The 27,478-nt window shown below is 42.1% G+C and overlaps 2 protein-coding genes across 2 annotated transcripts in view; one reads left to right on the top strand and one right to left on the bottom strand.

Moving 5' to 3' along the window:
• The window catches only part of OSTF1 (osteoclast stimulating factor 1), a 33,539-nt gene extending 15,339 nt beyond the window's left edge, over positions 1 to 18,200 (bottom strand). The window contains exons 1-4 of the mRNA XM_054178836.1: positions 18,076 to 18,200; positions 831 to 877; positions 157 to 207; positions 10 to 73 (exon numbers count right to left, since the gene is read on the bottom strand). Coding sequence (XP_054034811.1) covers positions 10 to 73; positions 157 to 207; positions 831 to 877; positions 18,076 to 18,109 — 196 coding nt within the window. The 5' untranslated portion in view covers positions 18,110 to 18,200. The remainder of the gene's footprint in view (positions 1 to 9; positions 74 to 156; positions 208 to 830; positions 878 to 18,075) is intronic.
• Positions 18,201 to 20,949: 2,749 nt separating this feature from the next.
• Positions 20,950 to 27,146, top strand: NMRK1 (nicotinamide riboside kinase 1). Its single transcript, XM_054178045.1, has 8 exons — positions 20,950 to 21,106; positions 21,497 to 21,587; positions 22,126 to 22,174; positions 23,506 to 23,674; positions 23,763 to 23,834; positions 24,963 to 25,069; positions 26,112 to 26,201; positions 26,562 to 27,146. The coding sequence occupies exons 1-8, from the start codon at positions 21,078 to 21,080 to the stop codon at positions 26,579 to 26,581; spliced, it is 627 nt and encodes a 208-aa protein (XP_054034020.1). The 5' UTR covers positions 20,950 to 21,077; the 3' UTR covers positions 26,582 to 27,146.
• The last annotated feature ends 332 nt before the right edge of the window (positions 27,147 to 27,478 follow it).

Below are 27,478 nucleotides of genomic sequence, written 5' to 3'. Positions count from 1 at the left end.
AGAAATTACCATAGTTGCTTGGAATTAGTCCAGTTCTCCCTTTGCAAGTTCCTTTCCACCAATTTGTGTCGCTCTACAGAGAAAATGGAAAATATTTTAGAAGGGATGTGCTGCATCTGAGAAGTATTCAGTGTGTATGGGATGTCTTAGACTCACCATGTCTGAAATGTAAATGATATCTCCTTCCTCAAAGTACAGCTCATCTGGCTTTAAAAAACAAACAAACAAAAACAAAACAAAAGCAGCAGAAACAAAAACATGAACTTGTGTACTTAGGTAAAACAAATACCTGGATAAAGCAGAATACATGCAGCTCTTCTCTCAAAAGAGTAAAACAATAAAGAACAACAATACAGATTCTCTAGCAAATACACAACCACCTAAGTCTTTCATACCAGAGTTCGACTTGCCTGCAACTACCTTTTCCAATTGGTGTCCTTCCGGAAACTAAATAAAAAGATTGCGGCATTTCTAGTAGAACACTGTGCAACAACAGCAGTGAAATACATCTTATGTTTGTTAACCTCCTCCCCTTTTCGGGTGGTCCCAGTTCATCAAGTCTCTTAGTTCTCAATTATCTTAGATTGCAGGTGAGACTGATACTAGAGATGAAAGCATGCTGCTTTTTAGAAGAGCTGGACTTGAAAAATGAGAGTGATGACTAATCAGGCAGTTTTAGTCTCATTAAGAACTGATAGCCATCAATAAGCTTTTTCACTGTAAACACTACAGTAAGTCTAATAGGCCAGCCCTAGCAGAACTGACAAAATTCTATTATAGATAGCATTATAATTAAGCTTCTCAAAATCCTAAAATCTAGATGTACTTACCGTTCTGGGCTCAAATGTATACAGGGCCCTGAACACTTTAACCTGCCCTAAAAAAAAAAAAAAGAAAAAAAGGGGGGGTGGGGAAGAAAAAAACAAAAGCTATCAGTATCATACCTTCTAAATACACCACATACATACAGCCCCAAAATCCAAATAAATTCCTTAAACCTTAAAGCAGCATGCTCAATGAATTTGTGCTATGCCTGGGTAAATCAAAATCATAATGAGAAGACTCAAAGCAGAAGCACGGGCTCTGAAAGAAATGGACCAACTGATAATCTAAATATAAGCTGTCTCCTGTGCAAATTTAACATGGCATGTAGAATATCATTTCCTGGCACAGTTGGTGAGCTGGACAGGTGCCTTCCTGGACATGCTGGATAGCAGAGGAGGACTTGTAGGAGAGTTAAAAGTTGCAGGCCATTTTGGGCTTAGTGATCATGAAATAATAAGAGCATTCAATTCTCCGAGAAGTAAGAAGGGGCTTAGAAATGCCACCTTGGACTTCTGTAGGGCAGACTGGCCTGTTCAGAAGACTGATTGGCAGTGTCCCTTGGGAGGCTGCATTGAAAGACAGAGTTAAGAAGGGCCAGGCACTCTTCAAGAAGTAGTTAGACAGTTAAATAATAGTTGGACTTGAGTATCTTTGAGGTCTTTTCCAACCATCGTGATTCTGTGATTCATAGTTCCCTGTGTTAAGTCAACTAAGTGCTGCGATGGATTTCTAAGGTAAATTACAGTTTCAGTCATATACACACACCCCTCAGAGTCATGTATGTAACAGATACCATTAATAGTATCAGATTTGACAAATGATATTGAAGTAAAAAAAAAAAAAAAAAGATATAAAACTATGACCAATGCCTGCAACATTCTCATACTTAGTTGTAGTCATTTCCAATTAAGAATAATGCAGCAGCAGTCATTGCACTTAAGAAAAAATGAGAAATGGTCACCAAGCTCTATTTACAGAATGCACAGCTGACAGTGTTCAGTTCAGATGTCTAAAATAGGATATAGTGTTTACAATTCCAGTAAGCGTACAAGGTTTATTTTCATAGTGCAGTTTTAAAGACCGTCAGCAGCACTCAAGCCAAGAAAAGATAACCTTAATGCAGAGACGTGCAATTGCATAAACTAAAACACAAAAAGCAACAGAAAACAAGACCTCAACAACAAAAAACATCCACAAAAAACAATAAAAAACACCCCAAACATCCCTACATGCATTTTTTTAAAAATAAAATGGGTACATTTCAAGAACACCTAGTAGAAACCAGAAGATGACTACAGGAAAAGAAATGTGTATCTTACCTAATCATAATCCTCAGTAAGTTAAAAAATCTGCACTTACACTGTGGCCAGCAGGAACACAGAGGTGATCACCCCCCTGTACTCAGTACTGGTGCGGCCATACCTCAAGTATCATGTTGTTCTGGTGCTGGAGCACGTCCAATTGAAGGGCAATGAGGAATGTGAAGGGCCTGGAGCACATGACCTATGGGAAGTGTCTGAAGGAGCTGGGGTTGTTCAGTCTGGAGAAAAGGAGACTGAGGGGAGACATTACTGCATTCTACAACTACCTGAAGGGAGGTGAAAGCAAGGAGGACAAGCAACTAGAGGAAATGGTTTCAAGCTGCAGGGGGGGTGCAGTTTAAGATACATACCAGGAAATACTTCTTCACTGAAAGGGTTATCAAACACTGGAATGGTCTGCCCAAGACAGTGGTATAGTTACCGTCCCTGGGGGTGTTCAAGCACTGTGTGGACCTGGCACTTAGGGATATGGTTTAGTGTTGACCCTTCAGTACTGGGTTGAGGGTTGGACTGCATGATCTTCACGGCTCTTCCAAATAGACGTATTTTGGAATTCTGTATTAGTTGAACTGCTGAAGTCCACTGAACTCAGTGAAGAACTATATTAAGTAGACTGCCCTGTATTGCTCACTTTTAATCATAGAATCAATAAGGCTGGAAAAGATGTCAAAGATCATCAAGTCCAACCTGTCATCCAAGACCTCATGACTACTAAACCATGGCTTCAAGTGCCATGTCTAATCCCTTTCTGAACACCTCCAGGGACAGTGACTCCACCACCTCTCTCCGCAGCCCATTTCAATGGCTAACAACTCTGTGAAGAACCTTCTCCTCACCTCAAGCCTAAGCCTCCCCTGATGCAGTTTTGAGACTGTGTCCTCTTGTTCTGGTGCTGGTTGCCTGGGAGAAGAGACCAGCCCCCACCTAGCTACAACCTCCCTTCAGGTAGTTGTAGACAGCCATAAGGTCTCCCCCAAGCCTCCTCTTCTCCAAGCTAAACAACCCCAGCTCCCCCAACCTCTCCTCATAGTGCTTATGCTCCAGACCTCTCACCAGCCTCATTGCCCTTCTCTGGACATGTTCAAGAGTCTCAATGACCTTCTTAAATTGAGGGGCCCAGAACTGGGCACAGTATTCAGTGTGTGGCCTAACCAGTGCTAATATCTGAAGTCTTAAGTATGTAGGTTTCTTCACTTTTAAATATCTAAGTATGCAATTAATTTCATGTTCTTACACTAAATTTTACATATTTGTATAGATTAACTTGTGACTGAAGCAGCATTTGGTCCAACAGGACATCACATTACTTAAACACCTAGCCCAGTTGTATCCTCAGAGAAACTGATGACCTTACTACCAAAGGTTCATGCTGTACAATACAATGTGTATATGTAAACTCTTGTCTACTGCATTATATGGAAAGAACTTAGTAATGAGAAAGTAGGTTTCCCTATGTCCTTAAGCCTTTACCTTTCTGTAAATAACTATTGCTGAAAAGTTTTTTGCCAGATGTTATCTTTGTTACCCAAAAGCCTACCCTAAACAGCAATCATTTCAGAAAGTTAATGTAAGAGCTTTAGAAATGTCTGTCTAAATGTACATATGCTGACAGTCTTGAGAAAGAAGGATTGTGCTCAACTATATTAGCTGCCATTTTGCAGCATACCCCACAGTCCTGTGGTGGTTCTTAACAGATGTTTTCAAATCCTTCTGGGTATTCTGTAGCAAATGCCCTGCCACAACACTTGTTTAGAAAGCCATATTTACCAAGGCATAACAACTAAGCAAAATAATTTTGTAGTTCTGTGTCTCAGGTTTTTCTGGGGCTATGGCAGGTTGAAAACTCCTCCCAACATAAAACTATGGGGGGGCTAAGTGTATGTAGAAGTATAACCATAAAATTAACCTGTGTAAACTTTCCAGATTGCTAAATGCATGCAGACACTGTATACATGAGTTTTGTTCCAGTTTCTAATTGTATTCCATGCTTCTCCCAGGTCTTATTTTTTAATAATACCTTAGAATTTCAGTTTGGCTTTACTGGTTCTCTCTCACACACAGCAGCCATTTCCTACACCTAAAAAGTCCCAACACTTCTCAGACCTTTCTCTCAGAAACTAAATACCTGCATGGTGGCAACAGCTAAAAAGGATCAAACCTCTGCCATTACCCACACAGAAATGATGAACTAGGACAGCAGACAGTAATGTCCTAAGAGTTTCAGAATGAAATGCCTGAACTGCAGCTGGGAAACAAAAGAAAGAAAGAAATGGAAATAAAAAAAGAACAAGAAATAACAAAACAAGATGTGTGACAGATTACTGTCCCTTCTCTTTAGATTTCTTACAGAGATGACAGAAAAATGCAAGACAAAACTGCACACTGACGACTTTGGTGATTCTCATCATTACCCAGTAATTTTCAAGTTTTCATGAAAGGAAAAGGAGGAAATGGGCAATAAGAGGGAAGAGTAAGAAATATTAAAAGGGGAAATGAGAAGATGTTAGAAGACAGGGAAAAGCAGGAAATGTAGATTTGTGTCATCAGTGTTTCCTGTTGTAAGGTACTGCATCTCTGTCAATAGTTTCTAAAGCTAGCACACCCTAAGTGGAGAGAAAAAATGGAAATACTGATGCCAAGGAAAGTATTGCTGACAATGTTCTTTAAACAAAAGGCAATTAATGGTTGCACATTTTAAATTTAAGGTGGGGTTGTTCATTTTGTTGTTTGGTTGTGGGTTGTTTTTTCTCAATTCTATACGACTGAAACAGTTACTTCCTCAGATGTCAAATTGTGGTGTCACACACAGCACAACACGTTCTAAAGCATTTTCCTGTGATGCAATACAAAGTACAGACTTCAGGGCCTGGTTAATGTTACATTTACTGCGCTTGATTGAGGGCCTGGTTAATGTTACATTTACAGCACTTGATTAGTGTTTAACTTCTACATGATTAGTCACAAACTTTTAAATATTTCTTGATAAACAGACATTAAGCTTGGTTATGTTGCTGCATTTAAGAAGCACAAGCAACACAATTCCAGCACTTGGTGAGGCAACAAAATATAAACATGCAAAGGGAACATAAAATTTGGATTCCTGTTCTGCAAATACCGACAAACTGTATTTCACTAGGCACCTGAGTACTTGCAAATACTCTTAAGTACTTCTATCTAGCAATGCCCATCCCTCGGCATGCAGACTTAAGCTTGCTTACATTGGCTGGTGTCCTTTGGAACAAGCATTAAGTTAGTGCCCAAGAACCTCTCATGCTTCCCTTTACTACCACCTCTCCACTACAAATCACAACATTGGGACTCATGTAGGGTGAATTAGTTTTTCAAAACTGACTGACTGCACCTCCCTACCATGTACTTCTAGAAACAAAATAACTAGAACACCAAAGATGCATGTACCTTTTCAAGATTTGGAAGCATTAGGCAAGTATTATTAATGACTTTGCTCTTAGCACAAGTAATGAAAGGACTACCCCTTTTCAAAACATAGGAAATGAAGGCACAGTGCAGTGACATGTCCAACAGTAAATGTTTTTCTAAACACAGGGAGAAATTTAAATATTCTTTTAAAGCCTACACTTCAGCCACAAGGCTGTCTTTTCTCTTGTGGAATTTGCATTAAACATCTGCAAAACAAGTATCTGAGAAACAAAGAACTTATTACACATACTAAACAGACACAACAGGTATTTTTAGCATACAAACTCTAACCCACAAAAATCTACCCCAGTAAAAAACAGGATAAAGGAGTCAAATTAACAAGTCTCTCTAACCAACATCAAACAAACAGCTTTACTAGACCGGGCTAACATTACAGTCCTCAAATTAGTCTCAGTAACTTTTCCTATGAGCTTCTGCTTTTATGAGCAAAAGAAACAGGCAAATCAGATTTCTAACATGACCCTTTCCCAGCTAAATGTATAAAAGTAAAGAAACAAAGGTGTAGTCAGTAACATCTTTAAAATGCAGCTTTTGATACGTACTGAACAGAAATGAGATCATTACTGTACTTTGTAATACAAAATAATAAAAAAATACTTAAAAAAAATTCTTTAGACTAGAAGCTTTTTGTTTCCTCTGGCAGTTTTGAAGTTTATTTCTAGTGCTTTCGCAACAGGGAGTTACTGTTTAACGGTGACAATTTCCTACACCCCCACACACTCTTCCTTTCTGTTTTTACCCCAGCTTCCCAATACCTCCTTAGACATTAGAATTAAAAAAACCTCTTTTATTCAACTTACCCTCAAACCATTCTCTGCTTTCCTCTTACTTGCTTTCACTCATTGAAAAACAAACAAACAAACAAAAAAAAATTAAAAAGACCCACCCCTACACATTATTACTCATTTAGGTATTTCACTTAGGCTGAATTTCCATCACTAAAGGGGAAGGAAAGTAATTTTAGAATCTACCAATTCATACTGCTTCCTAGACAAAACAAACAACAAATGACCAAAAAAAACCCCAAACCCAGCAACAAACGAAACAGAACATGCCAACAAAACAGAAAAACCACCCAATACTTGGTGCAAGAGCCATTTCTTTTAGTTAAAAAAAATAATCAGGTCAGTAAGCCAATGTTCACAGGAGCTACTAAGGCTGGATCCCAGTGGACTATCTTTTGCTAGAATTACACACCTTGCTTGCCTGTCATAGACAACTAACTCTCACTGATGCAAACATGCATCACAAATGCTTCTACAAATCATGACCTTTCATTAGCTAGATTTGGAATGAGCAGCTCCAGGGTAGCATAAAAATCAGAATAAATAACATAGTTTAGATCATGTCCCGGTTTGAGGCCAGCCAGATCCTCTCTTGCCACTGAAAGGGGCAAAAGAATGACACTCACACAAATGGATTGCAGAAGTTATGGAAAGTTTAAATGGAAAAGCAAGTAGTGTTTTACAGAAAGCTACAAGCACAGTGACAAAAGAAACCCAAAGCACACAGAGTCCCCTACAGTGCACCCAAAAGCCTCCTAACATTTCCTTTTTCCACACCTGAGGGTATACCCAAAACCCCCAGGGCTCTTCCGTCCCCTCCCTGCCTCCACCCTCTACCACTCTGGCTAGCCTAGTCTCAGCTGGCCAGGTTTGAGAACGCCCCTCTCCCTTCTCCTCCTGGCATTAGGCCTAGCCAGGCCTAAGAGGCCTTGAGATAACTCCCCCATTACCCAATAGGGAGCATCTCCCACGACAGCACTGAGGGAAGAAAGAGGAAGTGAAAGACTAACCTATGTAGCAGCAACTCAAGGCACCCAGCCTAAACTGCCAGAGATCAATAGACTCACTGGCTGTCAAAAAGCATTGTTAGTGCCTAGAATACAAAAAAGAGGACAATCCCTGTGCTCCAGAAAATCAGGATTGGCCACAGTCATCTATGGAAAAATTAGAAAACTTCATGTCTATCAACTAAAATCCTGGGCTGTCATCAGACATCCTCCTCCTTCAGGCTGCACAACAGCTGTTGAGAATTGGGTATTCTCTTTAGCACCAACCTGATAAGAAACAACTAATTTAAATCTTCAGTGAGAAATGGCTCAAAAAAAAAAAAAAACCCAGAGAAAATATGATTAAGAACTGGAATGTAAGGAAGAAAAGGACAGTTTTCATGCTTCAGGGTCTATGGTGGTTTTAGAGTCTCCTCCCAGAACATACATAGCTAGAAATACAAATTTTCAAAGTATCACTAAGGTTGGAAGAGACCTCAAGGATCATCAAGTCCAACCTGTCTCCACAGACCTCACGACTAGACCATGGTACCAAGTGCCACATCCAATCTCCTCTTGAACACCTCCAGGGACGGTGACTCCACCACCTCCCTGGGCAGCCCATTCCAATTCCAATTCCAATGACAAATGACTCGCTCGGTGAAGAACTTTCTCCTCACCTCCAGCCTAAACCTCCCCTGGCGCAGCTTGAGACTGTGTCCCCTTGTTCTGGTGCTGGTTGCCTGGGAGAAGAGACCAACCCCTTCCTGGCTACAACCACCTTTCAGGTAGTTGTAGAGGGCAATGAGGTCACCCCTGAGCCTCCTCTTCTCTAGGCTAAACAATCCCAGCTCCCTCAGCCTCTCCTCATAGGGCTTGTGCTCAAGGCCTCTCCCTAGCCTTGTTGCCCTTCTCTGGACACAATCAAGTGTCTTGATGTCCTTCCTAAACTGTGGGGCCCAGGACTGGACACAGTACTCAAGGTGTGGCCTAACCAATGCAGAGTACAGGGGCACAATGACCTCCCTGCTCCTGCTGGCCACACTATTCCTAATACAGGCCAGGATGCCATTGGCCTTCTTGGCCACCTGGGCACACTGCTGGCTCATGTTTAGGTGGCTGTCAATCAGCACCCCCAGGTCCCTCTCTGTTTGGGAGCTCTCCAGCCACTCTGACCCCAGCCTGTAGCACTGCATGGGGTTGCTGTGGCCAAAGTACAGCACCCGGCACTTGGACCTGTTGAATGCCATCCCATTGGATTCCGCCCAGCTGTCCAGCCGGTTGAGGTCCCTCTGCAGAGCCTTTCTACCCTCTAACTGACCAACATCTGCTCCTAACTTGGTGTCATCTGCAAATTTGCTGATGACTGACTCAACCCCCTCATCCAGACCATCAATGAAGATGTTCAAGAGGATGGGGCCCAGTACTGATCCCTGGGGGATGCCACTGATGACTGGCTGCCAACTGGATGTGGCACCATTCACCACCACTCTCTGGGCTCAGCCCTCCAGCCAGTTCCTAACCCAACAGAGTGTTGTGGTCCAAGCCATGAGCTGACAGCTTAGCCAGCAGTTTACTGTGGGGGACAGTGTCAAAGGCCTTGCTGAAGTCCAGGTAGACCACATCCACAGGCCTCCCCACGTCCACCAGACTGATCACCTGATCATACAAGGAGATCAAGTTGGAGAGGCAGGACCTGCCCTTCCTAAATCCATGTTGGCTGGACCTGAGCCCTTGGTCATCCTTCAGGTGCACTTGATGTTCAGCTTAATTCTCCAAAGGAAGTGAGAGGCATCTTCTGCCTGACCACAAAGAAAGTGCATGTGATAGCAAAAGGACAGTGTCCCTGTTTTCTCAATATTGGCCTGAGAACCTGCCAAGGAATTGTGCAACCTGGCAGTGCACACCACCAATATTGAAGTGACAAAGGCAGACTGCAAATCAGAATAACTTTGATATGCTTGCAGCTTGCTTCAGTAAACAGAAGCTCCTAAGACCTTACACAGAGGCACACAGCATTTAAGTATTGCCACAACTGACGCCAAGAAAAAGTGCAGTCCCCACCCTTAGAGAACCATCTTCCACTTCAAAGTACTGCCTATTAGAAAGGGGAACACAGGGCATACAAATCAGAGGGGAGGAAGCAGGGGAGTGTATTAAACAAAAAACCTTTCAATCTCTTTAGGGACATGTTTAAAGGAATGCAAAGTGTAGACTGGTGCCAGTGTAAGTGAGAAGCTAAGGCAGCCCAGTAAAAAAAAAAAAAAAAATCACAAAATATACCAGCCAGTATCTGGAGTGAAAGTAACAACCTTTTGTCTACAGGAAAGCAGAACTAAGGATATTCTTACAGAAGATGCACATGAACAAAATTTCACATATTGATTTTGACCAGTACAGTTTAATGCTGTCATTTTCTACTTCTTACCAACTTTATCTTTGCAAATACAAAGAATGCCTTCACTCATATAGAAGTTGTTTATGGCCCCAACAGCTTGCAGTAGAGAAAAGTGCATTTGGAAGGGACCTCTGCAGACCACCTAATCCAACTTCCCTGTCAGAGAAGGCTGACCTAGACCAGGTTGCACAGGAATGCATCCAGGCAGGTTTTGAATGACTCAAGAAATGGGGACTCCACCACCTCCCTGGGCAGCCTATTTCAGGGCTCAACACCCTCAATGTAACGAAGTTCCCCCTCACTGGGCACCACTGAAAGAAAGACTGGTCCTATTGTTTTGATGCCCACACTTCAGATATTTCTAAGCACTGGTAAAATTCTTCCTCCAGTCGAAAAAGCTCCAAGTCCCTCACCCTTTAAGAGAGACATTTTCATCACCTAATCTTCTTTGCTGCCCTTTGCTGTACCCTAACTGTTCCTTGTCCTTCTTGAACTGGGGAGCCCAGAACTGGACTTATTACTCCAGTAGAGGCCCCACCAGGGCAGAGTAGAAGGGGAGAACAACTTCCCTCAACCTGCTTGTTGCATACTTCTTGATGTATCCCAGGGCATCATTGGCCTTCCTGGATACAACTGCACGTTACTGGCTCAAGGTCATCTAGTTGTTTATTAAGAATCCCACAGAGCTATTCCCCGCCCGCCCCCGCTCCCCCCCCCCCCAAGTTGTTTTCCAGTAGGTCAGCCCTCAATTTGTACCGATACATAGGATTATTCCTCCCTAGGTTAGTACCCTACACTTGCCCTTGTTGAACTTCATTAGGTTTGTCCCTGTCCAACTGTCCTGGTCACACTGGATGGTAGCACATCCTTCTGCTGTGTCAGCCACCCCTCCCAGTTTTGTATCATCAGCAAGCTTACGGAGCATACACTCTGTTCCCTCATCCAGCTCATCAATGAACACACTGAACAGGACTGGGCCCAGTACTGACACCTGGAGAACACCACTTGTTACATGTAGGAAAGCAGAAAGTATCAATGGAAGGTTTCAGGACAAGAAAGAACAACAGGCCACTGATACTGGAAGGATGGCTTGATGGTAAAGAAGAGCTGACCATGGTAAACAACCTGAAGTGCGAGACAGGAGGACACTTGCCTTCATGCTGGAGAAGATCAACCTGATAGGGGATGAAGATAACAATGGACAGCTGCATATCAAAGGAGAAAACTCAATTAGCAGCAGTGATGCAAGAATGTCAGGGAATTGCTTACCCTGCTTGATTTTTCCTATATAAGCTGCTTTTCTGTACCAGTAAACGATTCCTGCTTCACCAACAAGGGAGTCCATACATGCTTTTCGACAGTTACAGGCCAACTAGACTGTGTCACTGGCCAGAACCTTCTGAGCTCTACCTTTCAGCCAGCTTTAAATCAATCCCACTGTCTGTTCATCTAACCTACCCTTCCTACACTTGCTTACGAGGATGCTGTGGGAGACAGTGTTGAAAGCTTTGCTGAAGTCAAGGTAGACATCCTCCTGTAATAGATTGGGATGAATCCCCTCCCCACCACGTGCAAAAATAACGACTCGAACAAACAGATTGCAAATTGATGGAAAGTTTAAATAGAGAACAGTGAGAGTGTACAAAAAAGAAACATAGTGACAAGAAAGAGACCAAAACAGACCCAGAAAGACCCCGACCCCACCTGAGGGTGCACCCAAAACCCCCAGGGCTCCTCCTTCCCCCCCATACTGCTAGGCTAGTCTCAGCTGGCCAGATCTGAGACTGCCCATCCCCCCGTGGCCTTCGGCCTAATCAGGTCCATGGCCAGGAGACCTCTCCCCCAGTTACCGGGTCTCGGAGATAGAGCCAGCCGCTGCGAGCAGCCGAGCCAGCTCCCGAAACCCTGGGGGGTGGATGGGGACCCCAGCTGGAAAGCCGTTTTCAAGGGCTCTGAGAACGTACTTATGGCTTTCGCTGGGGAAGCCGTTTGAGTGTCCGAGGGGTGGAGGTGATTTTGATTCTGTGCTGCGGCGGCAGAGGTGGGCGGAGCCCTGCTGTATGCCGAGTGGTGGCGGCGGCGGGCCCAGCTGTGCGCTCGGAGGAGCGGCGGCGGTGGCCCTGGCCATGCACTTGGGCTGCAGTAGGGCCGGCTCTGATCTCTTTCCCCAATTTTCGGATGAGTTCCGAAAACGGTGCCGAGCGCCTGGTTCCATCTCCCTTCTCAGTGGACTGTGGCGCAGGCCCTCCCCTATTCTGGGGGGTTGTGCAGCCAGATGCTGTCATGCCTCGGTACGCGAGCGCCCAGTGGGGGGGCAGAGTGCCTCTGACACATCCGTGCAGTTTCGGACTGTGGATGGAAGCGGTTGGTTGCGGCACCCTGGATGGATCGGAAAAAGGCAGTCGTGGAGCTGGGTTGTTCCAACTGGCTTGCCCCAGGGGTGGAGAATATGCCGCCGAGTATGAGAATAAAGGCTTGGCTGAGAAGTTGTGAGGCTTTTCCAGGTGACCAGGATGTCCAATGAATCCATGGAGAACTTGCACCGCAGAAGAGTGAACTCTGCATCGCTGGGATGTTCCATTAGATGAAGAAAGAAGAACTGGAATGGATAGACACTTGAGCCTGAATGAGAGACTATTTGGGTGGATGCCCAGATGAAGATACAGACTTCGCCAGACATGTCATCAGAAGCTTTCTGATTTGAAGATATGTTTGGGTGCAGGGATTATGGTATGAAATAAGGGGTGGCTCCTGTCATAGTTTGGGCTGGGTGCCCTCTGCTACAGGGGTGTTTCCTGTGTCCAGAAGTTCAGCCCAGTCGGTGGACACAGGAAATTATGTATTTCTACCATAATCCCTTGCACCACTATAAATTTTGCGTCGGGGTCTGGCACTTCCTCTTCTCTTTCTTCTCTGGGGGAGAGATCTCCCGGCCATGGACCTGATTAGGCCCAAGGCCACGGTGGAGGGGGAAGGGGGGGGGATGGGCAGTCTCAGATCTGGCCAGCTGAGACTAGCCTAGCAGTAAGGGGGGGAAGGAGGAGCCCTGGGGGGTTTTGGGTGCACCCTCAGGTGGGGTTGGGATCTTTCTGGGTCTATTTTGGGTCTCTTTCTTGTCACTATGCTTCTTTTTTTTTTTGTACACACTCACTGCTCTCCATTTAAACTCTCCACCACTTTTGCAATCTGTCTGAGCCGTTATTTCTGCGCATGGTGGGGAAGGGGTCTGCCCCAACCCATTACACCTCCACTGCCCTGTCTTCCTCTCATCTATCTATATATAGACAGATGCATGGAATCATGTAATTGCTTCAGCTGACAAAGGCCTTTAAGATCACTGAGTCAAACCATCTCCCTGGGGAGCCTATTTCAGTGTTTGAAAACTCTTTCAGTGACTTTAAACTTCCCCCAGCATAACTCGAGGCCATTTCCTCTCAACCTGTCACTTGCAAGGTGGATACTGGTATCTTCTCCCTACTGACTACAACCTCCTTTAAGACAGCGAGCACTGTTCAAGCAGACAGCTACTAGAAGCCAAGTAAGTAACTTTTGTAAAAAAGTAACATCTGACACAGCGTGTTTAACAAGTTTGAGTTACACAAAGAATAATGTAATTTGGAGACATCAATACATTTTTTTGAAAGATGGAACACAACCCCTATATCATATCCCCTTATCATGCACCAGCCTCTGGGAAAAATGAACAATACAATGGATTGTTAAAGACTACATTGAGAACAATGGAAGGCTGGAACCTTCAAACACTGCAATTCCCATTTAACAAATGCTTCCTGATCACAGAATCACCAAGGTTGGAAGAGACCTCAAAGATCATCAAGTCCACCGGTCACCACAGACCTCATGACTAAACCATGGCACCAAGTGCCACGTCCAATCCCCTCTTGAATACCTCCAGGGATGGTGACTCCACCACCTCCCTGGGCAGCCCATTCCAATGGCTAACGACTCTCTCAATGAAGAACTTTCTCCTCACCTCCAGCCTAAACTTTCCCTAGTGCAGCTTGAGACTGTGTCCTCTTGTGCTAGTTGCCTGGGAGAAGAGACCACCCTTCAGGTAGTTGTAGACAGCAATAAGGTCTCCCCTGAGCCTCCTCTTTTCCAGGCTAAACAATCCCAGCTCCCTCAGCCTCTCCTCATAGGGCTTGTGCTCAAGGATTAGTCAACACTTAGAGGATCTGTAAAAGAAGCTGGTCCTGCCCAATAAGAACTTTTACATACTGCAGAAAGGGATGAAGTACCTGCAGTGCACAAAAAACATACTAGGAAAACCAGTTTGGATTATTCCTGCCTTGGGCCAAAGCAAATCCATTAGTCAGATCAGTTTTGCTCTAGGATCTGGGTGCACTTGGTGGGTGGTGCGGAAGTCCAATGCATACCAAAAGGGCATTTGATTTTTGGTGAGAATAGCCAGTGATTTGATATAACCCTGCCACTCTATGTCATCATTACTTTAATTGTTGTACGCTGTATCAACAGTACTACAGTAAGGACCACTTAAATGAAGAACTAACTTTGCTAAACATGAGCACAGGTGCAGTAATGATGGAACAAAAAATTACTTCAGCATGTAACAATCCAACACCACACACCACCCCTCAGCTGCACCCAACGCAGCTGCCTGCTGCACCATACCAAAGCCTGATTCTGCTCTGCCAATTGAACAGACCGTTGTAACACATGGACAGACACTTTATACCCACAGACTACAGGAATGGTATGTGTGCAAGTATTAAGAAACAAGAAAGGTATTAGTGATGAATCGGGAACTACTGGGCAGTGTGGGACCTGGGCATGATGTAAATGGTATAGAATAAAAGGTGGATATTATCCTGGTTTCAGCTGGGATTGAGCTGGTAGAGTGTTGAGCTTTATGCTCAGTGTGATAACACACTGATATTTTAGGTTGGTCCTTATCCCAAGTTAAGTTTTTTTTCAGTTTCCCATGCTCTGACAGCAAGCAGGTGCACAAGAAGCTGGGAGTGGACACACTCAGGACAGCTGACCCAAATTAGACAAAGGGATATTCCATACCACAGAAGATAATGCTCAGTACATAAACTGTGCAGAGCTGACTGGGAAGGGCTGACCACTGCTCAGAGGGTGGCGAGCAACTGCATTATGCATCATTGTCTTTTCTTGAATTTTATTTCTTTTTCTAATAGTTAAAATACAATAATAATAGTAAAATAAATAACAGTAAAATAGCTTTTCATTAGCTATTCAACCATTCTTATTTCAGCCCCGCCCCAGTTCTCTTCCTCATCCCACTGGGAGCAGGAAGTAGTAATTGACTGTGTGGTGCTTGGTTGCTGGCTGGCGTTAAAATACTGACAACACTCTGACAGGGAAAAAAAAGTTTCTGCTATGTTCAATTTCATCTCCCCTACTTGTATCTTTGACAGTGAGTCTTGATAGAAAACACACAAGAAAACAATACTAATACAGAGCCCCAGGAGAAGAGCAAAGCTAGGCAGTTGCTTAAAGACTTCAAAGAAGTCTCAAAACACTAGAAATTAAAACCCTTCTAAAGCCTCTAAAAATAGTCATGACACCTTACTCAAGGGCTAATTACAGAACCCAAAATACCGGCTCAAGTGTTGACAAACATTACCAGGTGATATTCTAAAACATATTTACACCAAAACCACATTTAATGTTACAGCTCATTAGTTTTTCTTCCTTTGCACCACATTCCCCCCATTTCTTAAAGCATTATCTAGCTATTGAACTCTAATGTCCAATTGTGATGAACAGTGAACACTGTTTTAAAGAGGAGTATTTATTTCACAAAATATTTTCACTTCCCTGTTACCTGCTATATCTCCTTCCATCTCTATCTAGCCTGCATCTTCCCCTCCCCCCCCCAACTCAAAGGCAAAGGCTACAGCAACTGAAGTCTTGTATTGTCTTCATCTGTCTTAAACTGTAACAATTCAACAGAAAGGCACGTCGGTTTGCTCTCCCCTGACACAGTAAGCCCATCTTATAGCCTCGACACTTGGTAATAATGAAGAAAAATTAACGCAGCTTGACCAAATGCACTAAGATTCCACAAACTGCAAACTAAAAGGCATGAAAGGAGGCAGATTTATGCTGCTGAAGCTACTGTTTGACCACATGCAGCCCATTTTAAAATTGGTTACCCTGTGAGATGTAATTACAATACCACAAGCATAATTGATAGAACAGAACAACTACAGAAATGTCTTTAAACATGCTGTAAGACAGTCCATTCCTGAAAATGCTTTGGGAAAAATTCACTGTAACAGCCTCCATAAGGCTTTCTCTCTTAAAAAAAAAACAACCATTAATCAGCCCTGAATGCCACTACCAAGAGTCTTATACACTTCCTCTTCCTTCTTCAGACGATTATTTCTATCCATTTCCTTTTGCTGTGTCAAGCACTCACGCGGTAAACCAGCTCAGCAAGGTCGTTAAGCATAACATAAGAAGTCAGAGCACCCATTCAGCTTCTCTTGTCACTAAATGGATTGGAAAGGGGATAGTGGAGGTGTGGAAAGGGGAGGGTACCTGTCCGTTTTGACAGCAATCTGCATTTTAACCGATCAAGCATGCTACAAAACCACACCCCAACAATCTAGTTAAGAGACACCAGTATTAGCCATAACAGCTCATGCAGGTTACACAGGGCTAAAGCCTCTAACTCCTTGACAATCTTTGGTTAAATTTAACTCATCTTTTGCAAATCAGAAGACTGAGTTACCAACCTCATTGGAAAATAATCTACTCTTCTTATGTATTTGGCTGTTAAGAGTGATGCCACAGCCTTCCACAAACCTGCAGGTTTCTACAGTAGACGTTTTCACCAAGAATTTACAAAAGCAGTACTTCTACTACTGTTATTTCTTTCAAGTAAGCAGATTTCAAAGAGGCTTAGCAAACTGCATGGCAGAGAACATTGCTTCAAGGATGAAATTCTACATTCAGTGATCTTTAACAGATTTTGCTTCTGTGGGTAGGTTGAGACTGATGGTTTAAATTGTCTAAATTGGGGCTCTGTTTACTTGACTTGAAAATAAGAACTTTTTTATAAGCAGCCTAGTTACACTATTCAACTAGGTTATGTGTTTAAATATTTCTAAAGCCTATGAATGTTACTAAGTGTAGAAGTCTGAAGTATTTACAGATCAGATAATCGTATTTCAGGAGACACCAACTACTGCTACCTATTAATTACATTCACAATGAACTTTTAAATGCTAACAATTTAACCTTTCATAATGCAAGATATGTGAACATGACACATAGGAACTATATCTTCCAGATCAGTTACTTATTTAAAAAAACCAAGATCCTAACCCTAATGGCTTAAAGTCCGGCAGAATAATGTTTAACTGAAAGGTGCCATTTCATTGCTAGATTTAACACTCTGCAACTTCCAAAGTTTTTTCAACATACTTCTAGAAAAATCTGTGACTGGTATCAATTTATTGAAATTAACTTATCTGAAAGGAGTTCAGGAGCAAAAATTTATACATCAGTCATTAAATGAACTAGAAGGGGCAACAAACATTCACACTAGAATGCTGAAGGACACTTTGCAAGTTTGACTACTTAAGAGTCTTACAAGGGGAAGCAGTGGAAGTCATGGAAGAACATGACCGTAGCACAGGACTATACCATAAAACTGCATCAATATATTGCTAACCCAAGCAATCACAAGGCAAACCCCGGAGTATTTCAATGCCTGTTAATATATTAACAGGTTAAAAGGTGTTCCTTTCAATAGCAGCCGCTGGCTAGGCACACCATCAAGTTTTGCACTGTAAGGCACAGTGGCTCCTAGGCCTAGACCACGCGTCAGAGCAGGAAAGTTGGGCCGAGGGGCCTTTGCACAAGCCCGTGACACTGGAGGCCCTGCCCCCAGGCCACGACTTTAGCCCGAGGGCATTCTGGAAGCTTCTTCCGAGCTAGAGCAGGTGCAAGATCCCACCCACAGTCGAAGCCTGCGCACGGAGCGCTCCTTCGAGCGGGGCCTCTGGCTCTTGAACCGCGGAAGAGGCAGCCCCGCGTGCCCACACCGAGCAAGCGGCACTAAGGTTAATGGCGGCAGGGAGAAGAAATGAATGCAGAGGCGCCCCTGTTCCATTCCCCCCCGGCCACTCTCCACCCTCTGACAGCTCAAACCGGATTCGCAAACCGTCCACGTGTCAGTAGGCATAGGGCTGCTCCGTGCCCAGCACCGACTTCGTCCGGTGGGCGCGGCCGGTGAGGCTTGTCAGGAAACGGCGAGCCGAGCCGCCGGCACTCTCCCTTACCTGGCTTGGCTGGTTTAGGTGGCGGCTTGGACATGACTGCGGCTGGGGAAGCAGCAGGGCGGCGAATGGGCCCGCGGTGCCGGGCAGGACGGACGGCGGCGAAAGACCAGAGCGAACTCCGAGCACAGTGCACAGCGGCCAGCGCCGGGCTGAGGGAGGGAGGGAGGAAGGAAGGAAAGGCGGGCGGAGTAAAGGGGAGAAGGAAGGATGGGTGCCACGAGCGGCTGCCCCGAGCGGCGGCCGCCGGCACTTACGCAGTCTCAGGCCTTAGCCGGCCAATCCCCGCGCGCGTGAGGCTGCGGCCCGCCCCTTGCTGCCGCCCTCCCTTTGCTCTAGTCTTCCTCTGCTCTAGTCCTTCCCCGCGGGTCACGCCACGGGAGGGGCAGGAGGCTGGCGGAAAGCGCCCTCCGGAGGCAGCCAATGAGGGCGCGCAGCGAGAGCGGGGAAGCGGCGGGTTTCGTGGCCAAAGGGCTGTTGGTAGCAGCGAGGTGGCCCCGGTGGGTTGCGAGGTATCCCGTCTCGAGCGCGCGATAGGAGCCCCGTGCGCGCGGGGGCCTCTGTCTGGGTGATAGGCGCGCCTTGGACAGTTTCGTGGCTGGGCATGGGAGGTAGGGTCTCCGCGTACGTGGAAGCCAATCGGCTGGGAGAGTTTCTTCTGCGTACCCTGCAAGTGTCTTCATGCAGTGGGTGAAGTTGCATGTTGACTCCGGAGGTGTTACGAGCTGTGAGGATAGGTGTGGGGTTCTGCAGCGGCCGGAACGCACTCTCCTTTACCCATTGGCCAGTCCAGGTGGCCGGGTTTGGTGACTGGGAGGGACATTTCCTACCCTGGTACCCAGAAGGAAAAACATGCTTCGGCTGTAACGGTGTGCTTGAGCTTTGTCATGCTATGCCATTAAAAACAGGGTGATGACAATTCTATGTTAAGTTCATCATGGGGTTAAGTTCTGTTTTAAGATGCTACACTGAGCCCACGTAAAGTAGTTGAGGATTTTTGTCTGGCTAGAACGGTTACAAATTTGCCTCTGTAATTACACATTACACATTACTCGGGGGAAGGGAAGAATTGGTGGTCTTTGCCATAAAATGGGATTAACTTTCATATACACTGCGACGTAAATTAGAGTGCAGAGCTCAGCATATGTGTCCAGACGTTATTGAGTTTGTTACACAGCTTGCTTTTTTTTTTTTTTTTTTTTGTGGGACAAAGGCTAATCCTCAGAACTACAAACCGTGTTGATGATTTTTAGAAAAGAGGTGGGATTTTTGCATGGTCTGTTTATTTGTTTGGGTATTTTTAATAGACTATCATCAGTTCCTGAGAATAATTAATCTGTTGGCACTCTCTGAATAGATAAGCAATGCCATAAACATGTGATACTTCTTTGAACTCAAGAATTACAATATTGCTAGAAAATCCTCACATGTTAACTTGCAAAACTTGCCAGATGCAACTACTGTGGGTATGCAGCAGTACTGCAGAGCAATGGCTATCATACTGATGATGATGTGGACTAGTCAATATTCCTTTAACCTTTTTAACAGAAAAAATGTATAAAAGAATGGTGCAGACATCACATCACAGAACTGTGGAACAGTAAACTTTCTACCATTGCACCAAATGCAAAATTATACTATTATTTCAGATTTCATATGCACGTCTGAAACTTACTTTCACAAAAATAATGGGGTTTTACTTTCAGGCTGATACCCTGCAGCAGTCTGGTTTGTGGTTTTTTGTTTTTTTTTTTTTTTTTTTTTTTTTTTTTTTTTTTTTTGTTGTGTTTTGTTTTTTTCTGATGTAGAATACATACTTGTTTGTTGGGGAGAAGCAACTCAGTTACCTACTCAGTCCTGCAAGGTCATAGGTGTCATAGGTCTTATCTTCTGAAATGTGACCTAGAAGGACAGAGCAGGTGAGAAACACAGGGTGTTTGCATGTGATTAAGTAGTTATTAATGTGAGTGTCCTAACAGAATGCAGTGTTTCAGAAATACTGAACTGGTTTTGACAAACTTTGTATACTAGTGCTGCTGCCAGGAGAGGCAACATTTCTACCTTCACAGGTAACTGGATTGTAAACTGGAGGGAATTTATTGAACTGCAAACTAACATTCTTCCCCTCCCTCATGCTTTGCAGAACTGTTCTCCAGCTGGAGTAGTTTTCCAGTATAGTTCACTATACTGGCAATACATGCAAGAAACTGGAGAATTTGCAAACACCTAATCCAGAAGAAGGTTCTGGTAAAAAAATAGTCAGGGAAAGACAGGAATGTGTCTTCTAGCAGCTCTTGACTGCTAAAGGTGTGCAGCCAGTTGGAGCCTCAGGGTTGTTTTTCTGGCAGCAATACAGGGCAGGGATACAGGTGGACAGATGTAGGCTTTTTCAAAGTTTCAGCAATCATCTTTTTTCTGGAGAAGGTCAGGTACTGTCTAGTACCTCTCAGTGCTATGTCAGATACAAAAGCTTAAACTGCCTTACAGTAGTTTTAATGACTCCAGATTAATTAAGCTTTGAATATACTTTGTTGTAACCTTTAATGAAATTTTTAGAGCATCTTTCTCCTCAGCATGTCAATTTTTTTTAAAAAGGTTTTTGTTTTGCCATCACAGCTTATGTTTACCTAGTGCTTTTTATATAACATAAAAGGTTTTAAGATCGTGCTTTTCTTAGGGATTTCTGTGGTATTAATACCAGTACAACTGAATCTCTTAGAGTTACCCCACAAATGAATAAAACTGAGTTTAAGGTAAAATGTATTGAAATGTATTATTTGCTATGGATGCTGCAAGGCATTTGTTAGCATTGAAACAAGCAGTTGAGGCTCTAATAGTGCTTTTGCAAAAAGAAAAAAAAGAAGAGAAAATAAAAAAAAAGGACAGGAAGTCTTATCCCTAACTGGTATTTCTAAATACAATAGCAGCTTTTCTTGTTCCTGAATTAAGAGTTTGTATTGACTATTTTTGACAGTGAAAAGGAAGAACTACAGAGAAAACAAATTATGAGAGTATTGGTTATTGGCCTTGGAGGGTAAGTATTAGCAAATTAAATTTCCTTTACAACTCATGACCAGTGTTGCTTTCAGTATGAAGTGATGCCATTTCTGAAGAGAGTTGTGTTTATAAACAATACATAATTGTCTCATGGCATCCAACTGAAGAATTTGTTCTGTCTCTGTTAGAGATCTTATGTGCCACCTCTCTCTAACCTTCTTGGCGCTATTAGATTTATTGTCTTAAAGCTGTTGGAACCTGCTGTAAAACTTATAAAGGGAGAGAGTATTTAATGTAAATAAAGATTTGGGGAGTTTTGGATCCTGTCTTCACATACATGGAAATGTGTGTGTGAGCTTGTACTGAAGATAAAAAGTTCAGAATATTTCTTTTGTCTTGATGCCATTTTTACTGTTTTCTAACTCAGTGTAACAAATGGGGGGAAAACGACGCTGGCAGAAAAGCTTAAGAAAATGCTTCCCAAGTGTGATATAATCTCTCAGGATGACTTCTTTAAGGTAACAGTATTGGTGGAAAGATCTGACAGGTAAAGGTAGGCCTGAGTAGATTTTAGTATCATTTCTTCTGTTTTTCAGTTCTCCTATTGATCAACTTTTAAAAATTGATGCTGCTTAAAATAACATTAACTTCATGGCAAAGAAAGTAAATGAGCATTGGGGTAATTGAGTTTTCAGCAGCCAGAACCATTGAGTGTACACAGCACAAAGAATTTTACTGTCTTCTTTGATAACCTTATACTAAATCTCTTAAACTGATATTAGAGTTGATTGTTAAAGGAAGCAAAGAAGCTCTCCTGAAGTAATGCTCTGATGAACTTAAAGATATAATTTGAAGAATTTGTTATTTTAGATTAAATAAACTTTGTTGCAGTTTAACCATTGCATATAGCGGTTTAAGGTTTAAGATAAGCATAATCAATTGGGATGTAAAAGTATGTAACTCTTATATTTGTAACTGAAAAGTATATGTCTGTATTTGTGGTCATAAAAACAGCCTTGAAAATCTTTTTTCATTTTAAATCTTTTCCCTTGTCAGCCAGAGTCTGAAGTAGAAACAGATGAACGTGGATTTAAGCTATATGATGGTCAGTGTCTTTGATACATTGCTTTTGAATGCTGTACTGAAATTCTTTCATGCTGAACCTGGAGACTTTTCTCTCCACTTTTTGCCCCCACTTCCCTTCTGGGCAAAGCAGTAAATAAATGGTTGTTTCAGAGCAATCCTTTCTTCTTTCATCTCACAAAATACATAATAGTATTTGCTGAAATAGTAAAAAGCTCAAGCTAGTGCTTTACCTTTCCTTTCCTCTTTTTAATCTTTTCTTTCTGTGTTTGTGTCTGGTGTGGTAGCAAGTGGTACTGTGCAGTGAAGACTTGGCTTGCAGTACTGGCATAAGACTTTCTATGTAATGATGGATTTTGTTTTTCCTCCTTTAATAACAAACTCCTGGGATACCCTTGAGTCTTTTCCATTTTCATATTCCAAATCAGTCACACTTGTGACTGAACATGATGCCTTTTATTTCATGTCAGATCTTGCATAGAGACCAAGTGTTCTGAGGTTCATAGTGCTGGCTCAGTGTGCCAATTTAGTCTTAGCAGACTTCTGGATGCAGAGCCATATCTGGCCAGTGCTTTGGTACAGCTTACATCTAGTTGAGAAAAGTTGCCTACTAGCTAATCTCTGTTGATAGTTGTTGATTGACCCAAACTTTGTCTCTGAAAAATTACTCCTATTAGTTATGCAGTCTTTGGCTCACTTTCTAAACTTCATGAAACCGGAATGTGAAACTGGAGGAATAAGTTGGGTGTTCTGGTTCAAATATCTGGGTTTCACGATGCTCTTAAGAGAAAACATTTTAGAGGAGCTTGCTACCCAAAGGCTTCCTTTTCTCTACCATTCAGTACTTAGCTCAGTATCTTCTTAAATCAGGTGCTGCATTGTGCTTTTTGCTTTGTATGCCATCCTTCTTTCAGTCCATCCAACTTCACCTTCCAAATACCTAAACCTAATAAAAAAGGGGGAAAAAAGTGGAGCTCATGCTCTTTTCACCTGTGTCAGTGACAACTGACAGAAGGGGGGAGGTCTCATGGTAAGTAAGTTTTAACAAGAAACCTGCAGCTTCTATCATCAAGAATAAGGCTGTGAAGGGAGTCCTCACACTTTCTCGCGTCACAGAATTCAGAGAAACCACATCCACCCAGTCTTGGCAAAAGCTTTATTTTCAGGGTGTCTTAAGTTGCAAATCTAAAACTGCTTATATGCGTGAGAGAGAATATTTGGGGTAGTCCCGTTCCTTTTCATTTGGCCTTGGATATAAATTACTTTGTTGTTACTGATTAACCTAGCAGTACCTAGGGGCTCTTGTTTACTTTTCTTTTTTGAAGTGGTGCCTAACTTTCTGTTTTCGTCTAGTTCTTGATGCTCTCTATATGGATGAATTGGTGAAAAGTATTCGCAATTGGATGAAAAGCCCAGCAAGCTCAGGTGTTTCAACAGAGCTGCAGAGTCCATGTGACAATCTGAAAAATACAGATGATGTTTATATTTTGATTGTTGAAGGCTTTCTTCTATACAATTATGAGTAAGCAGTAATATGTAACCTGGAATATTAAAAGCTGTCCTAAGAAGGAAGAGGGAAGTATATGTATTACTATTGTTATTGTTCTTAGGCCACTTAATGAACTATGGAATCGAAGATATTTTTTGACGCTTCCTTATGAAGAGTGCAAAAGGAGAAGGAGGTAAGATTAATTCAGTCACTGCTCACAGAGGGTCACTGTACTCCCTAACCTAGAGTCATTCTTTTGTACTAGCTTTTCTTTGGTGCTTGCCAAATGTAAGCTATTCAGATCATCTGTCCTCTGTGCAAGTATTTAACTAATATTAACAAAAGCATGCAGAGATTTGTGGGTTATTTGGTTTGTTTTGTGGTTGTTTGTGGTTTTGTTGTGTTGGGGTTTTTTTTGCTTGGGGTTTTGGAGGCTTTTGTTTGCTTGTTTGTTTTGTTGTGGTGTTATTTTGTTCTGTTTCTTTTCTTCATTTTAGATCACAGGGAAATTACTACATTGTATTTTTTACAAACATGGAAAGGAAAATTTGTTGTCTGGGTAAATCACGTAGATTACTGACTGCATATTGGAGTTAAATCATGTTTAAAATGAGAAGAAGTACTAAGCAGTCTTATCCTTGGTTGAATACAGCTACATTATTATTGTTAAAATGGGGTTTATGTATGCTTTCTTTAGACTATGCATTAGTTGTACCATATATCTGATTCAGATTACTGAGTCAGTGTCTGACTTCCTCTAAATTTGGAACAATATTGTGTGCTTGGAGCAATATTGCATGTGCATGAAGTGAGAATCTGCTGAGTAAGGAATTCAACTTGCTTTGGTTGATTCCACTTTTCTTGGTTTCTCACTAGACTTACTTTTAAACGGACTTCAGTGTTCAGGCTGGAAGTGACTAGACAAAAAACACTAGTTATTTAAAACTTGAGAAATCTGTCTGCTCAATAAAAAAGCAATTTGTTGGGGTACTACTTTGAGTGCAGCCTAATTTATATGTTTATACCTTTTTCTATTAACAAAAAATCCCAACCAAACAAAATAAAACCAAACCCAAACAAAACACAACAAAACAAAAACAAACAAACAAACAACTTTTACATTAAATTTGATTGGCAGAAATAGGTAAGTTAGCAAGAATTCTTACCACAGATTATATTAAAACAGAAGAGCCCCCTTTGTTCCAAAAGTTATGCAGTCTGCCAGTCATCTTTAATTTTGGATAGATACTCTTATTAAAACCATCTGACATTAGAGGTAAATGTAAAACTTATATGAGAAAGCAAATATGTTTTTGTGCAGCACCAGAGTCTATCAGCCAGCAGATACCCCAGGTTACTTCGATGGACACGTATGGCCTATGTATCTAAAATACAAAAATGAACTGGAAGAGAATGCAAGTAACATTGGTATGTTGTCCTTAAACCATGAAATGCTGAAGTGTGGCATTGGTGCAGTTTCTGTTGGATTGTGTTTTTATAGTTGGGTTTTTTTTTTGTTACCATTGTTGGGGCCTTTTTTTTGGTGGTTTTTTGGGGGCAGGGGGTGTTGGTTAGTTTGGGGGTTTGGGGTTTTTTTTTGGGTTGGGTTTTTTTTTTAATGGGACAAGGTTTTCTTCAGTTGTTTTTGTGACACTTGGACAGTAAGCTTCAGCTTTTTGTTGGTTTAATTTCATAATTTCCATTATTTTAAAAGTCCTCTAGAATTGAAAAACAAAAAAGTTCTGCTCACCAAGTCCATTTAACAAGCAAGTCTGCATGTGCATGTGGGCTAAATAGGAAGCTTCCAAGAATGATGCACTGCCAGAATTCTTCTGACTATAACTTAAATCCTGCATGAAGTCCTATAATAAACTGAAGACACTTCCTAGGTGCTGACTGTACACACTAGACATCACCAGTCTTGCATGAGCAGTGTAAAAGCTGGGCCATCTGATTGGGTGCTGCCATGAGCTTGTTTGATATTTGCACTTCTAGTAGTTTACTACTTCTTGGACTGACTACTTCCAGAGTGGGGGCCAGAGGAAACAAGAATTCAGGTGGCTGCTTTGTCAGCACTTTGCTTCTTACTGTGCAGTGAGGATGGGCACCACAGTGCTCTTCCCTGACTTGCTCAAAACCTGAAGCTGAGGAAGAACCTGTGGCCTTTCTCTGCATAGGAGCCTTTCTGCTGAATGATTCCATTGTTCTGCTGCCCTAAAGTTATTACCATTACCCTTATGAAGACTTCTATACCACAGAAAATTGTAACTTAATTCTTAACTGCAGTACTTTTTAATTAATTTTTTAACATGTAAAATGAATCTGGAAAAGAACAAAAGGGAGGTACTGTTACTGGTTTTTATTTTTTTGTCTGTTTTGATAGCACCCATAGGAATACAGAAAGCTTTGCCAGCTGCTATTACAGTTAACTGGCATTGAACTCAAAACCTTTTTCTTTCATCTTTCTTAGTTTACTTGGATGGAACAAAATCCCAAGAGGAGCTTTTAACCAGTGTGTATAGTGATATAATACAAGAACTAAAAAAACTGATGGAAGGAAGTAAGTAATATTACTGGAAATTGAATCAGTTTATCCCATTCCAAGTTAAGTAGAAGCTAATCTCTTTGTATGAAAATACTGCAAGGATTAGATAGATCCACATCTCTTTACATATTACAGTCCTTGAACATGTTTGTCCATTATTCCAAGTCCCCATAAGCTATAACTTTAAAGTTCCTTGAAACTGGATGTTCTGAAATAATAGATGGATTCACTGTTACCTAATTACAAAGAGAGGAACAGGTGTATGGTGCAAGACAGTGAAAGCAGATGTATTAGTTTCTAATATAAAGTGATGTTGTGTGCAAACAGAGCAATGATACCTATGGGTTAAACAGGTGCTTTTTATTTTTATTTTAGGTCCGCAGGTCACAGAATGATAATTTAGGAAGCCTGGGTTCCATTTGATACCAATTGAAAATCCCAAGATTCAGACTTAGTAAGCTGACCAACTGAGCAGATGCTGCGCGTACACACAATGCAAGTGGATGTATAGCACCTATTGACTAAGCCTCAGATATTCCTGAATAGTATCAACAGTGCAGTTCCTTTAATCAGTCATGCTTTTGTCGATCTTTAAATCTGATTGAATGTGTACATTTTCAAGAATATAAACATTTTTTGTGTACAAAGATGCAGCTCTGTTGGATTAATAATCCTGTTCAAGCACGAATGCAATTTGAAGTGTTCATATAGGAGTGACAGTTATTACATCTAATATTGTTACAAGCCTCTAATCACTGATAGAGGAACTAGCTATATGCCTTGACAAAATTAAGTGTAAGGTTGTATAAGCTGTTACACCGCTTACTCAGTAAGTGAAGCTGGTACTGAATACATCAGAATTGACCTTATTTAGACTTGCTAAATACCTCTGTGGTGAATGTCAAGTAATCTTTATATGGTGAACTGTGTGGAACAGTTCACGACAGACACTTTAAAATAATTTTATAAAATGTGGGAAAGTCAGGTTGTTGGAAAAGGTAAGTGAATAAGATGTTGGAGAGAATGCAGATGCATCAGTTCACAAGATGAAGTACATGTATTGTGCTGAGATCGAGAATCATGATGGCACAGACTACTAGACAATGTATGCTTCAGGGAGGAGGAAGGAAGACAGAAATATTCATAGCCCAGGCTGAAACTGTAGTAATGAAGCTGTTCAGAAAGTGGGTATGCTAGATGTATGTTGAAACTTCATTATAGGATTTGTGTACATAGGTTTAGATAAACTTAGGAACTGGGAATTTGAATCTTATTTAGTTACTGAATAACTG

This window comes from Dryobates pubescens, chromosome Z, assembly GCF_014839835.1.
Source record: "Dryobates pubescens isolate bDryPub1 chromosome Z, bDryPub1.pri, whole genome shotgun sequence".
NCBI classification, from domain to species: Eukaryota; Metazoa; Chordata; class Aves; order Piciformes; family Picidae; genus Dryobates; species Dryobates pubescens.
Note: the sequence above shows the minus strand (reverse complement) of the source record. Positions and strands in the feature narration are given on the sequence as shown.